Consider the following 17,562-nt stretch of genomic DNA (forward strand, 5'->3'; position numbering starts at 1 on the left):
GTGATTTGGAGTCCTTACATGATAGCAGCCACTTATGCAATTTTCTGCAAGTTTGGTCAGTATGTCTCATATATTTTATAACCAAATCATTGATGATTTATAGATAGGACATTTGGCATCTCTCCTTGGACAGACCTCTGGCCCATCCTGTCTCTGGGTTCTGTAGCTGCTGATTCGACCAACAGTGGATTGAAAATGTTTGAGGAAAAAATGGTTACATCTGTACTGAACATGTACAGATTTTTTTCTTGTTGTTCATTAAATACTATAGTACAAGAAGTATTTACATGACATTTACATTATGTTATGTATTATACGTAATCTAGAGAGGATTTAAAATATACAGAGGGATATGCATAAGGTATATGCAACTATTCCATTTAATACAAGGGACTGGAGCATCTACAGATTTTGGTATCTGTGAGGGATGTTCTGAAACAAATCCTTCTCAGATAGTGAAGGATGACTGTACACCATTAATGGGCATGTTTTTGAGTAAAGAGTTAAACAAATTCATCCTTTGTTATCTCTCAAGGATTTTGTGGGGGAAATGTCCTTACCTCAATAAAATAAAAATCTGTTCTCTGTAGAGCATTCTGTTAATTTATCATTTTTGTAAACCTACCTACTTGACTAATGAGATTATTTGGGCATGTCTTATTTTTAGAGAATACCTGTTGTCTTTTATGGTCATTTAAAGAAATCTAAATGTCTACAAGTTATTCTTTAACTGTATCTTATGAGTCTATGTGTATTTTGCATTAGGTTTATTATCCTTTAATTTCTGTAAATCATCTCTTTGAACATTAAGATATCTGACATCTATTAAGCCTTGGAAACTGTGTCCTGTTCTGTACTGGAAACAATACAGAATTATTTAAATGAGCTATACGACTCCTGTCTGCCCTACTGGGTGTGTGCATGAGTGCCCAGCCTCTGGAGAGCTGGAGGAAGGGAAATCACAGCATGACCAGACTCTGTCCTCTCTCTCCTGTGCATGCACACACTGTATCATGAACAAAGAAAAAAAATATTTTTAAGACTTCTGTGGTTTTTATATTTTTAATCACAAGAGAGAACATGGATGCATCAGAAAGAGAGAGAGACAGAAAAAAAGATCCCCCCCCAGTAGGGTGTGGTCATGCCACAATCCCTTTTCCTCCGTTTCTCCAATTCACTGGGGGATTTGGGCACGTATGTACATAGACCTAGCATGGTTTTCAAACTGCCATGGATCAGATTCAAGCCATCATTGGCCATGTAGGATCCAGTACCCTTGACGAATAGGTTATGGGCGGGCCTTACCATTTGGAGTTTAAGTCCATTTGATGTTTTTCTTGTCGGACCCTTTTAATTTCTAGACTAGTTTTCTTTTTGTTTTTCTTTGAGAAGACAGGCTCAGATAAGCAAGTGTTTCTTCTACATATTGACATTATAAAGTCTGCCTCAAGGAGTACATTTTTCTTTGCCCTATGCTACCTACCCCAAGTTTGGTCAGTTTGGTCTCATTATTATCATTGCTCGTCTTATTGTTGTATTGGTCTTTAGCATTTATGTAGCAGAGTTTCTTCCAGGCTTTACACTCTGAAATAAAATCCCTGGAATTCCAGTGTGTGCCTCCTTTTAACCTTTTTTTTTTCTTTTTAAAAAATCTTTTCAGCCCTTTCAAAATTTAAGCTTGCCTGTGTAGCCACATTGTGCCCTTTTGAAAAACTTTCCTAGTTGCTCTTTGTAATTACCTGTGATTATATCTGTAGAATTTCATTTCTGATGGTTCCACATTTTTCAGAGCCCTCCTCATTGGGGAAGATCCTGCATTTCTTACAGGCAGCTCTAGCTTTGGTATGGTTTTGTCCGGAAAGAGGAAGCAAATTTTTTGCAAGCTAGGCTCACACCTCCAGAAAAATACACTTCAAACATTTCAGCCTTGCTCTTACCTCCTCTGCCTTCTGCAGCTTTTTGTTCTCCTGACAGTGCAACCTTGGGACTTTGTAGTTTGCCAGACCAGAACCTTTCCTTGCAAACGCTAAGAGAAAAAAAAAAAAAAAAAAAAAAACTTTATAGATGTAAAATCGCGTGTACATGGCACTCATAAGCACACATGTAGGTGGAATTGTCAGTTCTGTATGTTGGTTTGCCAACCCAAAACCTTTCCTTGCAAACGAAAAGAAAAAAAAAAAAAAAAAAAAAAAAAAAATCTGTCCCCAACTTTAGTGCACACTACTCAATGTTTCCACTAGATGGCAATCTACCACCAAATTTCATCATGGTCTCCAAATACTCGGGTTGTTTACAGTAAGAATGCTCATTTGAATTCTTTCTCAGTTCTTTCTCTGAAACTCGCCAGAGCCCCATCTTGTCAACTAATACTGGGTTCAAAGCTATTACAGCTTCTGTTCGGATTATAGCTTGTTTTTCCAAGATGTCCAGTTAAATGCAAATTTCAGGGGAACAATGAGTAATTTTTAGTGCGTGTCCCTTGCAATATGTGGGAGTCCTGTGTTTTTATTTGCTAAGCCTGGCAACTAGGAAAGCACTTCACTAAGGATATCTACAGCCATCAGTGGTAGCTTCACAGTTCAAGTGGAGAAAATCACTGAGTTGGCCTCCGTTGCTCTACCCAGCTTTCTTGCAGTTCAGGGTCCCACACAGTCCTGGGTTCATTCTTGGTAACTCGAGACCTTCCCCTCAGCCTTTGCCCCTGGCTATTAGAACTCTTCATACGAGCTCCGCACTGTCCAAATACACAATTATCGTCTATGTCCTAAGACCTGTTTGGGCGCTACTACATTTTCTATTCCTATTGACTGAATAATTTATAGAGATTATTTATATAATTTTATGATAGTCTATTAGAATTTATTTTTAAATGTTTATTTAAACATCACTTGCACAACCCAGAATGGAAACGGGGCAACCAAAGACAATTTGGCTTTTGCTGATTCCACTCCAAGTCTTCAACAGGCTTGGTTAGTTAAGCGTAAATCTGATTCCTTGGAAATGAAGCATCTCCTTCCTTCACCCAGAAGTGGTGTTAGCTAAGTCAGGAAACTTTAGGGTTCTTCTATTTGTAGTTTAGTTTAGACTGTCCTTTCCCAAGCACACTCTCATTTGAGTATCATAACAAAGCCATGAGAAATAGGGACAGGCAGGCATTCCATTCCTCAGTGAGCATTTATGGGTACTAACAGTGCAGGGTGAACACAAAGTAAACCCAATGCCCTCCCAGCTTCCAGGAGACTTCCAGTCTTGTTGGAGTCTAACAACACACCTGACCAGTTAAAACACACAGCAAGGCCGGGAAGGACCAGCTGAGAGCAAAGTGTGGCAGAAAGTCACCAGCAGCAGCAGCCACGTCTGCTGGGCCAGTGGAAGAAAGCTGCAGTCAACGGCAGTAGAGTCAGCTCTGAAAGGAAGAGTCACATTCCGATAAGCAGAGAAGGGAAAAAGGATAGTTGAGGCAGAGGCTGTAGTGAGTGTAAGATCATAGAGACCGGAAAGGAATCTAGGAAGTTCAGTGTGGCTTTGCAGGAGGAAAAGGCTGGTGGGGGAGCTGTGGGGGAAGATGGGGCTGGTGCAGGAAACTGGGAAAGGGCTTCAATAAGATGCCGAGAATGTGTTCTTTGGGCGAACAGAGGCACTGGCCGTTTAACTCATGACCACGCCTTGCCCAGATCTGTGTTTTAGAAACAAATGAAGGGGACAGAAGGTTAAGGTGCTGGAGTCTAACATGGTCGATGGCTGTTCAAGTCCCAGGACTGGCATCTTGAAACTCACACTGGCGTGTGTGCGTGTGCATGTGTGTGTGCATGCACACGTGCCCAAAATCCTGGAAGGAGAGGGATTGCAGCATCACCATACCCAGGTGGGTGATTCTTTGCTTTCTGTTTCTCTGGTGAGTGCATGCACCTTATAGCAAAAATCTCTTTAAAAAAAAGAAGAAAGAAAGAAAGAAAGAAAGAAAGAAAGAAAGAAAGAAAGAGAAAGAAAGAAAGAAAAAGAAAAGAAAGGAAAGGAAAAGAACAGAAAAGAAAGACAACATGAAAAGGCCAGCAGGTGACATGGCAGTTAAGTTCCTGGATCCTCATATGGTCGACCAGAATTTGAGTCCCGGATCAGCAACTTGAAAATCATGTTGAAAATCATGCTGGGTGAGTGTGCATGTGCACTCAAAATCCCAAGAGGAGAATGGCAGAGAAAGAATTGCGGTGTGGCCATTGCCCCGAAGGGTGATTTCTCGCTTTTTGTCTCTCTTTCTGTCTTTCTCATAGTCCATGGCTGTTAAACAAGTTTGACTAGAGTAAGGCTGTGTGAAGAGAGAAGAGGGAACAGGCTCGATGAGTATTTAAACATCAGAATCCATATGACATGGAAGTGAGGAGAAAGGGAAGAGAACAAAGACTTTGGTAACTAAGAAATGTTATAATTGAGAAAAAATAATGGGTCGGAACAAATTTAGAGAAAAGGAAACATTTTTGCTTTTCTATATAGTTTTAAGTTTGTTTAAGTTTGTTCATTTTTGCTTAGCTATAAGTTTTAAGTTTGTTATTTTTTTCCGTGAGAGAGCAACAGACAAGAGGACAGGCACCCCTGACAGGATCCACACGTGGCAATCCACCCTGTCTCAGCGAGTCTGGGTCACAGGTCTGTGTGTGTCTACCTGGCATGTACAAGAGGTCCTGGAGCCAAACCCTGGACCTTTTCCATGTAGGCCTGGTTGAGTGACCATTGCGTCACCACCTGGTCCCTGTTTGTATGTGTTGATTTTGAAGTTCCCGTGGTCATTGAGGGACACGTAGGAAGGAAAATATGGAACTAGAGAGATGAGAACTCAAGGTTGGTAGTGGATCTATTCAGCACAGAACACCTAGGCAGTTTGCAGCATGAAGGAAAGGAGTCTTCGAATAGATGCACTGAGTTTCCTATAGAAAGAAGACTGGGGCAGAAGAAAAGGTGGCATCGCGATTGGTGAGGGACGGCCTGAGAACAGAGGGGAAAGAGCTAGAAAAAGTGTTGGGTGGGGAAACGACAAAAAGCCTAATCTGGACTGCAAGTCCTGAGGGAATGTTGGACAAGTATAGAAATATAGATGTATTATCGAATTTTAGAGGAAGAATCTGACGTTTAAACAATTTCCTACAAATGCCTTAATTGAGCCTAGAATAAAGTCTTTTGAGTTTATTTTATTCTCAACATTGCCAAATGCAGATAGAATGGTCTCACTGAGTGAATGCCATTTATCAGTAAAAAAAGGAAAAAAGTCTTAACAGGTAAAAGGCTATTAGTGATGGCCAATTTTGTGTGCTTGATGTTTTACAACACAATGAAAACCCAAAATAGCTTACTTACTTTGCCCAGAAATTGGTCCACAGACAAAATATTAATGAAGATGACAGCCATTTATTTAGCATTTATTGCATATCTAGCTCTCTACTATGTAATTTCATTTCACAACAATCCTTATAAGTTATTACTCATTTGACAGGTGAAAAATCTGAAACTTAGAGAGGCTTAAGTATTTGGCCAAAGTTACAAAAGGAATAAATATTGGGCAGGATTTAAACCCATGCCAGGAGGTGACAACTTCAATAAGCAATGCCAATTGACAGGGTTAGAGGAGATGACAAGGAAGGTCAAAAGGCATTGAGGGTGGGGGAGTGCAATGAAACAGAGTGTAACCTAGATTTGCTTTGGAATCAAATCTTGCCAGAGGCCCTAGCTCTGTTTTTAAATAATTGAAACATTGAAACATTCAGTACTGTTTAGTTTGATTTAAAGAGAGAGAGAGAGACATTATTCTGAGATGCAAAGGGAGAAGTGAACAGTCATAGAAGGGGAGCTTCCTGTTCTAAAACTGAAGAGGGAATTGGAGCGTATGGGAAGGACAGGCAAAGAGGCAAGTAGAAGTATATATAGGTATGTATTTGTGGAGCTGGCTCCATGGCCTGGTGGTTAAGGCAGCCAGATCCCACATGGCCAACCATGTGGTTCAAATTCCAGACTTGGTGGCTTTTAAACACACTGGGTATGTGCCCAAACCTGTCCAAAATCCCAACAGGAGGGAGAGCTGGAGGAGAAGGGATTGTGGTGTGACATTTCCCCGTGGGGTGTTTTCTCCTCCCTCTCTCTGTCTCTCTACCTTTCTCTGATGAGTATACACATACTCTAGCAGAAAAATAGACCAAGAAAAAATCTAAGGGAAAATTGAGGAAAGGAGGAGGCTGGAAGTAGCACTGTGGGAACTGGGTGGCCAGACTGGGCTCAGTTGTGACAATTGCTATACAATGAGAGGGTAAAAATAATAAGTCAAATTTGAGAACATTGTAGAATACCCTTCCGAAAGACGGCAGGTGGAAAGACTAGGAGTAGACAGACCAAGGGGAAGTCATTCCCAGGTCCAGAAATGAGGACTACAATAGTGTGTAAAAAAGATGTCAATGTGAGAAAGGCACGCCAGGAAGAAATCCGCTCAAGCCAATTGGGTGGGTGGAGAGGAGAGAAGGTCGAGTGGTCGAGTGCCTTACTCAGGTCTCCAGGAGTAAGATTTACACATGTACAAGTCCAGAGGAGGAGTGGGTGTCAGCCTCAGCACTGCAGCTCCTGTATCTTGTTTCTTTGTTCGAGATTTCAGATTGTATTTGCTTCCTCATCTCATTATCCTGGTCAAGCTGCCTCAAGAACATTCCTCATGCCAGGGTTTTATTATCTGAGAATGGAATGCCCACCCACAGAGATTCCGTGTCCTGCTCGGTGCACTTGCACGCTGGCGTTGCTGATGTCATTCCTTCCGTGGACTTCTCTCCAGTTCGCCCCTCCCCCATTCCTGTACTTTTGCCCCAATCCATATTTTTGTAGCTGGCCCAGGATGCAGTCCCGTTTTCCAGAGGTCCGTTTTACTGAGATACCAACCACAAGAAGCACTTAATGGTCCAAGCATTCCAACTTGCCCACTTCATTATTCTACCTATTGCCCTGTGCAGAACGCATTATTCATATTAATTTGACTTTTCTGTTATTTCCTGCAACTATTAATTATTTGAATTGGTGAAAGTGGGTACATTTTTTATGCCCAATGTTCTAAAAAAAGTCCCCAAACCATATTTAAAGGACTGTCAGATGTTTAAAGAATATTTTATACAATGATTTTCCTTGATTTCTCAACTGGAAAACTCCTTTAGCATTTTTCCCTTTTTGTTAATGCCAGCACTATTTTATTTCAGAGAGGAAGCCTAGTCTTTCTGCATAAGTGTCATCTACTCCCAAAGATTCTGATATACTTTTTTCCCCGAAATCTAAGCAGCCACTTCTCCCTCTCTTTTCACCCTCTAGTTCTTTTAAGTCTCTGCTTGTGCCAGGATAATGAACTGCTACAAAAATCACACCTGGACCTATTGTCCAGTTTGTTACCTGGCCAAGGTCAATTCTATGACCAGTTCTTTTCTTTTCTTTCTTTTTTTTGGAGAGATTTTCACTATAGGGCGCGTGTGCTCGCCAGACAGACAGAGAGAGACAGAGAGACAGAAAGCGAGAAATCACCCCCCAGGGGGGATGGCCACGCCACAATCCCTTCTCCTCTATGGATGTTGGGCACGCACACACACGTGCCCGGCGTGAGTTTTAAGTCACCGGGTCTGGGACGCGAACCACGGTCGACTCCGTGGGAGTCCAGCGACATAGCCATTACGCTAACTGCTGGTTCCCTATGACCAGTTCTATAACCAAAACCTAATCATTAACAGTTCCACAATTCTGACCTCAGCTCCTCCTGTGCTTTCAAAAATACTGTTTAATTTTTTTCTTTCTTTTTTCTTTTTATTTTTTTTATTTCTAGAGAGCATGTATATTCACGAGAGAGAGAGAGAGAAAGAGAGCGCATCCCCAATTGGGCATGGTCTTGCCTCAATGTTTTTTCCTCAATTTCTCTAACCTGTCAGGATTTGGGGCACACACACACATACACCTGCCATGCTTTTCAAGCTGCAGGGCTGGGATTTGACCCACAGTTGGCCATGTGGGGTCCGGCTCCCTTACACAGTGTTTAACCACTGTGCGACAAGGCCAGCCCAGCCTATTTGCTTTCTGCTGGCTCTTTCTTGGCATCTTAGCACCAGTCACCTCCAACTTTTGTCATGAGTAGAAACTCAGCAGACCACTGGCTTCAGTCCTACTGGTGCACTAGGGCCATTCAAATCCGTACTCTATAAATGACCGGCTGCATGACCTTAGGCCAACCACTTCCCCTCCTCAGGCTCCTCTGTGGCACATGAGTGTGTCAGTCACACAGGTTTTTAGGGTCCTTTCACCTCCCATCGGGAATGATTTTCTCATTCCCACCACAAGTTGTTCTCAATAAGAAAATACTCTAGAACTAGCCCAATGAGTCCTACCCAAGGGACTCCCATCCTTTCTCTGCCTTCAGCATTTTCCTTTTCTCCCTGAGACCACCTGCTTCTGTGACGGCCTCAAGTCTTTCTTGCAGGACTTATGTCCCGGTACCCTTATTAGGCTTATGATATCCCCCAAATCCATGGTCTGTCGCCCTCAGCTACCCTGCCACCTTTCCCTGGCATTCAGGAGCCCCTTGGTTTGAGAGCAGATTTAGACCCTCCATCTTACTCAGTGCACTAAATCAACCGACTCCCTCCCTGCTTCTAAGCTTCCATCTGTATTTCTGGGAGCTATTCGCCCCTGCAGTGTTCCGGTAAACTGCCAGGAAAGTACCCTCAGCTACTGGTGCTCCCAGAGAATGCTGTGGGCCAGACACAGCCCCTCCCTACAGCGAGCTCTGCCCTCTGGCTCATGACTCATGCACCAAGCAGCAGGATCAACAGTCACCCCCACCCCGCCAGCTCCGGAAAATCGTTGGTAGCACACACTAGTCCACAAGCGTTGTTCATGGGTCACCCAGAAAGGTCAACACTCTCATTCACTCACGTTCAGAGTTGTCTTTGTACCTGTAGCTTCAGATTTATTTATGTATTTATGCAATGGTCCCTGGGAATTGCAGACAGAATAGAATGGATGCTCTTCTGAGAAAGAAGCTAGGGAAATTTCCACATCATAATAGTCCTCCAAAATAGGAAAGTTGGAAAAGACAGGTCAAAATCTATTGGGCGTAGAGAATGCTCTAAACACAAGCAAGAAGTGCATTGGAATGACGACCATTCGGCATCTGTCTCTCCTTGGTGTGTACGCCTAACCTTTGGCCCTTCCCGACACCTGACTTCAGAGTTCGAGGATTACACCAACCCACAGGTTTGGAGCGGCTGTAATCACAAGTGTCTGAGTCATGTTGATAGCAAATGTGGTGCTGGGGTCCCCGCGCTGTGAGAGTCAAGTCACCACCACAGAAGGTTTCTACATGGAGGTCTGGAAAGCCAGGCACCCACACACTAATCTCACCGATGTGTCTAGGGCAGGTGGGGGCAGGGGGACAACTGAGTCTATAAAGAGCCACTTACTCAAATGCTGGATTTCAAATGTGACCCCATATACAAATTTTTCAAAAAAATACAGACCGTTATGGATAGACTAACAAGGAATCCAAAAGGGAACTGAGTTTGTTTCAGGTGGATAAATATGTGTGCAAAAGACAGGGATCCAGTGAATAAGTGTCAATTTTTAAAGGCTTGTAAACAAATTCTATCCCAAAAGCTGTTGAAAAAGAAAAGAAAACAAAACAAAACCAGTCACCAAGTATCCAGGCTCACTTGTTCTTGTGCCACTGATACTAAAGTTATTTAAGAGACAGAACACAACATTTGGGAAACTCAACCCATCTCAAACAGGGAGCTTTCCAGATACTAAGCTGTAGACTGGTCTTATTAAAATAATTATAAATTGCAGAGACAGATTAAGTAGTGCACAATTAAAATCTCAAGGTCATAACTACTTCTAAGTGAAAGTTGGTGGTAAAAATAAATATTATGTTCAGTGAAATAAGCCAGGTACAGAAGGAGAAATACTGAATGATCTCACTCCTATGTAGAAGCTAAAAAAGTTGACCTCATAGAAGAGGAGAGTAGAATGGTGATTACTGGAGGCTGAAAAGGGGGAAGGAGGGAGCTGGGGGAAACTGGTTGACATATACAAATTATAGCTGGGTAGAGGAATGGGGGCTAACGTTGACTGTATGAGGGGATAGACATGCTAATTACCCTGACCTGATCACTATGCATAGTATACTTGCATAAAAGAAAAAAAATCATACTGTGGGGCCAGCAGGTGGCATCGTGGCTAGGGTGCTGGACTTCCACGTGGCCAATTGCAGTTTGAGTCCCAGACCTGGCAGCTTGCTGTCTCACTTTCTCTCTCTGCCTCTCTCTGATGATTGTAGCAAGCTAAATAAAATAATAAATGAACTAAATAATTATTTTAAAAATCACACTATAACCCATAAATATGTACAACTGTTATTTGCCAATTAAAAATAACAATACAAGTAAACTTTAATAAGTCGCTTTTTTAAGCTATGTGAGTAGGCAAAAATGACATGGAAGCTCCACATGGTCAAGTACACAGAGGAAACAATTCCACATAGGTCTGTGTGACTGGAAGCTCCCCAAACGCTACAACTCAGAAAAGCATCTATAAATAGATGCTTTTGTTGTTGTTTTGCTTAAAAAATCAACAAAATATTCTATACTCATATATGCTTTAAATGCAGTTCTGTCCAAAAGGTGTTGGGTAACGGGCACTTGCCATTTCTGTGCCAGCAGGAAGTGCAGCAGTAACACCAGGCTCGGAGATACTGGACCACATGGAATGTCTCGGGATGCGTGGAGGCCTCCATGTACACGTCAGGTGTGTACCTGTGCCCGTGGCCGTGCTGGTGGAGGCCAAGGGGAGGTCACAGCATGAACCCACTGGGGGTGGCCGTCTCTCTCTCTCTCTCTCTGTATCTTTTTTCTATAGAAGGAATCAATGAACTTTAAAGTAAAAGGTTAAAAAGAAAAACAAAAAAACTGGCATGTTTCTAAGCTAATGATGCTAGCCAGGATGAAAGAAGTGGAGTTAACTTCTGGAAGTCTGAAGAAGGAAGAGATCACGTGTGGACTTACACTCGATTTTCCTAAACTCAAAATGTAGAACAATTCAGTAATTTAACTGAGAAGATTTCTGATGTCTGGGACCAGCAGATGCTGTAATGGCTATACCGCTGGACTCCCTGTAGTTGACGACAGTTTGAATCCCAGACCTGGCAACTTAAAACTCATGCTGGGCACATGTGTGTGCATGCCCCAAAGAGAACGGAGTGGCCATTTCCCCAGGGGGTGATTTCTCACTTTCTGTCTCTCTGGCCCTAGAGCACATGCCCTATAGCAAAAAAAAAAATCTCTCTTAAAAAATAAATAAATAAATAAATAAGATTTCTGATGTCTAAGCTTTTTCTTTCTTTTTTTCTAACCAAGGACCTAAAGATAGATAAAAGTCTAATGTCTTTTAATTTTCTAGATTAAGTGAGAATTACCCAGTCAAATGGGTATTAAATATCTACAAAACAGTTTTAGTTAGAAGTCTTGGGGTCAGCAGGTGGTGTGGTGATTAAGGTGCTAGTCTCCTATATTGCTGACTGTGGTTCGAGTCCCAGATCTGACAGCTTGCTTTCTTACCTTCCCTCTTTCTCTCTCATCAAATTAAAAAATAATAAATAGTTAAATAATTTAAAAAAAGAAGTCTTATAGAACTTAGATTCAAAGGTATCAGAAAAACTGAGCATGTTCAATCAAAGTTGTCACGCACTCACTGAACTTTTCTAAAATCATCCTTATTTTAGATTATTTTGGCAGTGTCATCTTGTTTAGGATAAAATAAGATTGCCCTCATCTTAATCACTTTTAAAAAACATTTACTGTAAGGGCACCAGCAGGTGGTATAGTGGCTATGTTGCTGGACTCCCATGTAGTCAACCATGGTTTGAGTCCTGGACCCAGCAGCCTAAACTCACGCCGGGCATGTGTGTGTGCGTGTCCAAGATCCCGAGAAGAAAACAGAGGAGAAGAGATTGTGGCGTGGCCGTTACCCCCGGGAGGTGATTTCTCACTTTCTGTCTCTCTGTCTCTGTCTTTCTGGCGAGCACATGTGCCCTATAACAAAAACCTCTTAAAAAAAAAATTTACTGTAAGATATTTGTACTCAGCAGAGAGAGACAGAGAGGGAGAGAGAGAGGGAAAGTGAAAACACACAGCTCAGGGGGGATAGCCACAGTGAAATCCCCTCTTAATTCTCCTTTTGGGATTTCAGGCATATACATATGCCTAGCATGTTTTCGAGCTGCCAGGTCTGGGACTCGGCTGCACAGTAGGCCATGTGACATCCAGCCATGTTACTCTCCACACCACTGGATGGCCCTAGAGATAACTTTTTAATGAAATCAAATCAAGTCAATATATGTTAGGATGAATTGAAAATATAGTATGCTATCAGAAGTAGTGCTATTATGTCATTATTATCATGAATAAGCCAAATTTTATAGTATGGTCCTAACCTTTGTATAAAATTGCAATGAAATCTTTCTTTTCAGTCCTCTGAAATATAAAAGAGAGTAGCAGAATGTCTAGGAGGAAATAAATGATCCAGCTTAAAAGATGGCATAGGGGCTGGCCCTATAGTCTCGTGTTTAAGGGAGATGGATGGCTGATTGTGGTTCAAATCCCAGCCCTGGCAGCTTGAAAGACATGCTTGGCTTGTGTGCATGCATACATGCCCTAAATCCCAACAGGGAGGGGAGTTAGAGGAGTAGGGATTGAAGCAAGACCATACTCCATTGGAGGGGTGCATTCTTCCTTTCTCTCTGTCATCCTGCTTCTCTGGCAAGTTCATGTGCCATCTGGGAATTAAAAAAAATGGCATTAAAGATGACTATTTGTTACATGAAGGCTACTATATGTGATAAAAATATTTAGAATGATTCTCTTTAACTGAGACGGGCTGTCTGAAAGAAGATCGAGTAGTATACTGTTGGAGTTGGACAGGGCTTTGGAGGTTGCTTGATTCACCCAGGATTTTGCATTTAAGGGAACAGAGATATGGCCAAGTGGCAGTGTGGTAACTGCAGTGCAGGTCTCTGGATTGGGGTTACAGGACTCACTCTGTTATACATGCTACTTTTGGAAAGAAGATAAAACAACTGGGAAGGTATTTTCACAATAAATTATATGAGAAAGTGAAATCATGAATGGTCTAAGTAGGATTTGCCAAATCTACTCAAACTAGCCTATATCTGTACGTATGGGTACACTAGAAAATTTTTAATGAGCTTTTTTTTTGATTATTACCTGTCAGTTACTTCTAATTTCTTCTATAACTTCTGAAGCCATAATAAGCAGAAACATAGTCCAAATTTTCAGAAGACATAAAGCAAGAGTCAGTAGCTGACACAACCTACGCAACATCTTGGTCTTTCATGACACCCACACCAAAGAGCCTGGAACCTTCCTGGAACTGCACGTTCCAAACCTTGTTCAGTACTGAGACGTCTGAGAAGAAAACAACTGGAGAAATGCCAGGTTTATTAGAGTGAGAGAATATCACCCTCACATTATCACCAGTAGACATAGATCTCAGAGATGCATGCACTAGCCTCACACCGATAATTAAAGAGAATCTCTAGGATTGGAAGACAACTTGGTGGTCACCAAGTTGACCCTCCCATCTGATGTGTTAATACCCTTAAACATCTCCCTCCAGTGAACCGAGGTTAGATTCTTTTTAACATACGGCCATGACTGAAACTTCGGCCAGCTCTGAATCTGCTCTCTGGAAGCAACAAGTGTTTAAGTACTATATGGCAGTAGAAGTAAAGTTCCTTGGCTCAGTCCCCACTGGTCCCTTTTCAAAATTTTTAATGAGCTTTTTTTTGATTATTACCTGTCAGTTACTTCTAATTTCTTCTATAACTTCTGAAGCCATAATAAGCAGAAACATAGTCCAAATTTTCAGAAGACATAAAGCAAGAGTCAGTAGCTGACACAACCTACGCAACATCTTGGTCTTTCATGACACCCACACCAAAGAGCCTGGAACCTTCCTGGAACTGCACGTTCCAAACCTTGTTCAGTACTGAGACGTCTGAGAAGAAAACAACTGGAGAAATGCCAGGTTTATTAGAGTGAGAGAATATCACCCTCACATTATCACCAGTAGACATAGATCTCAGAGATGCATGCACTAGCCTCACACCGATAATTAAAGAGAATCTCTAGGATTGGAAGACAACTTGGTGGTCACCAAGTTGACCCTCCCATCTGATGTGTTAATACCCTTAAACATCTCCCTCCAGTGAACCGAGGTTAGATTCTTTTTAACATACGGCCATGACTGAAACTTCGGCCAGCTCTGAATCTGCTCTCTGGAAGCAACAAGTGTTTAAGTACTATATGGCAGTAGAAGTAAAGTTCCTTGGCTCAGTCCCCACTGGTCCCTTTTCCTATTAAAAAAATAAGTTCCCAGAGTCCAGTGCAAAGTCCCTCAAAATCCCCCCACCAAGCACAAAGCACAAAAAAGGAGGCCTGTGGTAAGTGACTGGTTTAACTGGATTTTGTCCTTGGGCTTTCGGAAGGCTTCATCCTTAGTCTGCAGAAGGTCTTTGCAGCATGGTTCTGGCGCCAGCCTTCTCCAGGCACAGCTTGTTCTTAAGCTCGGGAGATTCCTCACCCAGAACAGCTATGCTTGCTGCTCCACCAGCTGTAGTTTGGCAGTCTTGACTCGATGGGCTTCCTTCAGGTTCCGTGCACGGACCTCTGGATTGGAAATGAACGCTACTTGTTGTAGAGGGAACCAGCCTCGCTCCCAGTCTGAGAGTCTCACGCCCTCCAACCAGCCTGTGAATACAGGTTGAGTGAGAAGAATTACCTGGGAAAGGCTCACAGTAACTTTCCTCCTTCCTGGAAACTTCTAATTTCTAAGGATGAATGAACTGGGCAACCCTAAGCAAGAGATGTCCAGCCTCTTGAACATGGCTTCCCTGGGCTGGCAAGGTCCATACCTGCACCTTTCTAAGCCTTCTCCACTGCTATGGATTGAATTGTGTCTCTCCAAAATTTATGTTGAGGTCCTAATCTCTTGTAACTCAAAATGCAAGCTTATTTGGGAATGCCATCACAGCCCAGAAGTAATTAGTGGAGGTTGGATGAGGTTATACTGGAATAAGGTAGCCAGTAATCAGATATAACTGGGGTCCTTATAACAGAAAGAGGAGTTGGACACAGACGCAGAAGAAAGGTGGCCACAGGAAGATGGAGGCAAAGACTGAGTTATGCTGCCACAAGCCATGGCACACCTGGGGCGACTAGACTGGAGAAGTAAGAAGGGATCCTCTTGAGAGGCTTCTGAAGGTACATGGCCCTGCTGACACCTCAATTTGGACTTCTGGCCTCCAGAACTTTGAGAGAATTAATTTCTATCTTTAAAGCCACACGGTATGTGGTACTTTGTTATGGCAGCCTAGGAAATGAATCCATCCCTCATAGTGTCCTGCCTCCACTGTCCGGCTTGTCCTCATGGACTCTCCACTCACCGTCACTGCTCTGCTGAGTAACCATCACTACGTCAGCCTTCTCCAGGGCCAGCTCGTCATTCTCTCGGGGCTTGTAGGCACGATGGCATTGTACTTGTGGGGAGTCTTTGGGAAAGAAGAATGTAAAGAGAGGTTAGGGAAGGCAGTGATTGGAATGTGGACATGGAACCATGGGGCTGACTGGTGGACTTGAGAAAGAGATAAGTTTGGGCTATTGGGAGTTACAGACAAAAGAGGCAATTTGAAAAATCATCTTCTTCCAGGGATCAAGATGGTTAATAGGAAATGGAAATACCGAGGACCTGGCAGGTGGCATGGTGGTTAAAGTGTTGGAATCCCACATAGCTGACCACGGTTTGAGTCCCAGACCTGGCTGCTTTCTTTCTTACTCTTTCTCACTTTCTCTCTCTGGTCAAATAAATACATAATAATAATAATAATAATAATAATAAATAAAATTAAATAATTTTTTAAAAAAGAAAGAGATCTGTAGTTTAACTAATCATTCCAAATTCTGGAGACTAGCTAAAGACTCATTTTTCTTTGAAACCTGTCCCAATTCTTTAGTCTTCAATGGATTCTGAACTCCTGTAAAATGGCCTAAGCCAAATCATTTACCTACTATCCAAATGTTTCATGGATGTGTTCTGCTTCTTCAACAGAATTGTGAAATCTGAGTATGTTACTCATTCTTCATTATTTTCACAGTGTCAGATGTGGGACCAGAAGAGCCTTACCCTGTGGGGTTCTAGGCACAACCTAAACAAGGGATTTAATTCTTTTTTTAAAAAAGAATTATTTATTATTATTAATACATTATTATTAATTAATTATTTTAAAAATTTTGCTATAGGGCACATGCACTCACCAGAGAGAGACAAAGAGAGTGACAGAGAGAGAAGGGAAGTGAGAATGCAAGCCACTGGGTCTGGGACTCAGTCATGCAGTCAGCCATGTGGGAGTCCAGTGCCTTAACCACATGCCACCTGCTGCACCTGGGACTCTTTAGCCTGTTTCCTTATCTATAAATGATTGAGGTGATCATTGATAAAGGTTGATTGACATGATTCTTGAGGAAGGTCTGGACTCCTATATTTCTATATTTCTGTGAACTGAAGGAAATTTCCATAGATTTCAAAGTCAAGATGACAGGCTTCAGAGTATTCATAACCTATAAATATTCTGCCTTACCATTTTACATGGTTTACTATTTATTTTACCACACTCCACTAGCTGTCTCAGAAAACAAACAACATTTTGAATTATTGTTTATACTTCTTTTTTCTAAAGCACATTCCCATCTGCCATTCACAAGATCATAGTGAGGAAGGAAAAAAATAAGCCTGCCCTCTGTACCTGCCAGAGAACGGAAGCCCAGCAGGTGGAGCACTCAGTGAGCAAGGTGACGAATCCAGTTACAGCCTGGCTCCCACTTCCTTTTCCAAGACTCCTTGTATCTGTTTGTTCTTTATGGTTACTAAAGACACTGTGTTCCACTGAGCTCAATTTCTCTGATATACATTAGGGAGCTCTTGCTGGAGGACAACTGTGGGGCTGACAGGAGAACTAGAAGTCTAGTCTTAGAATGAAGGCAGACACTTTCATAATGTGTGTATACCTGTGGCTACCCATGTATACCCCACAGCCTGGGATAGTGGCCCCAGGTCATCCTGTACAGGAGGGGTGTGGTCAAGACAAGTCTGTGATGTTTCTTCCTGCAATTCTCACTGCAAATGTTCTACTTCCTCCAGACTTTTAAGCAAGAAAAATGTAAGCTAAATAATAGCAGGATAGTATAAAAGGGACAAATATTTCAAGAAGAGCAAACTATTGCCCTAGGTAAGGAGTAGGGGGTGGGGGTGGGGAGAAGGTGCTGTCGTTGCCATGGTGATGAGCAGTTTTAAACAGATATATCTCTGGGGTTTAAGGTGAATGGTCAGTGTTCAACCCAGAAATTCTGAGAAAAAGCAGTAAATAAAAGCCTCCCAGAGTTTTACCTAGCCCTTAAGCCCTTATAACCAAAGACCTCTGACCCTGCCATTTCT

At 42.3% G+C, this 17,562-nt stretch overlaps 1 protein-coding gene across 3 annotated transcripts in view; it reads right to left on the reverse strand.

Annotated features, from left to right (window-relative positions):
• Window positions 1-14,086: 14,086 nt before the first annotated feature.
• The window catches only part of ARHGEF5 (Rho guanine nucleotide exchange factor 5), a 27,388-nt gene continuing 23,912 nt past the window's right edge, over window positions 14,087-17,562 (reverse strand). For all 3 annotated transcript variants that reach the window (XM_006139891.3, XM_014583587.2, XM_014583623.2), the window contains exons 14-15: window positions 15,518-15,622; window positions 14,087-14,822 (exon numbers count right to left, since the gene is read on the reverse strand). In XM_006139891.3, coding sequence (XP_006139953.1) covers window positions 14,665-14,822; window positions 15,518-15,622 — 263 coding nt within the window. In that variant the 3' untranslated portion in view covers window positions 14,087-14,664. The remainder of the gene's footprint in view (window positions 14,823-15,517; window positions 15,623-17,562) is intronic.

Source organism: Tupaia chinensis, unplaced genomic scaffold, assembly GCF_000334495.1.
Source record: "Tupaia chinensis unplaced genomic scaffold, TupChi_1.0 Scaffold000010_1, whole genome shotgun sequence".
Taxonomy (NCBI): Eukaryota; Metazoa; Chordata; class Mammalia; order Scandentia; family Tupaiidae; genus Tupaia; species Tupaia belangeri.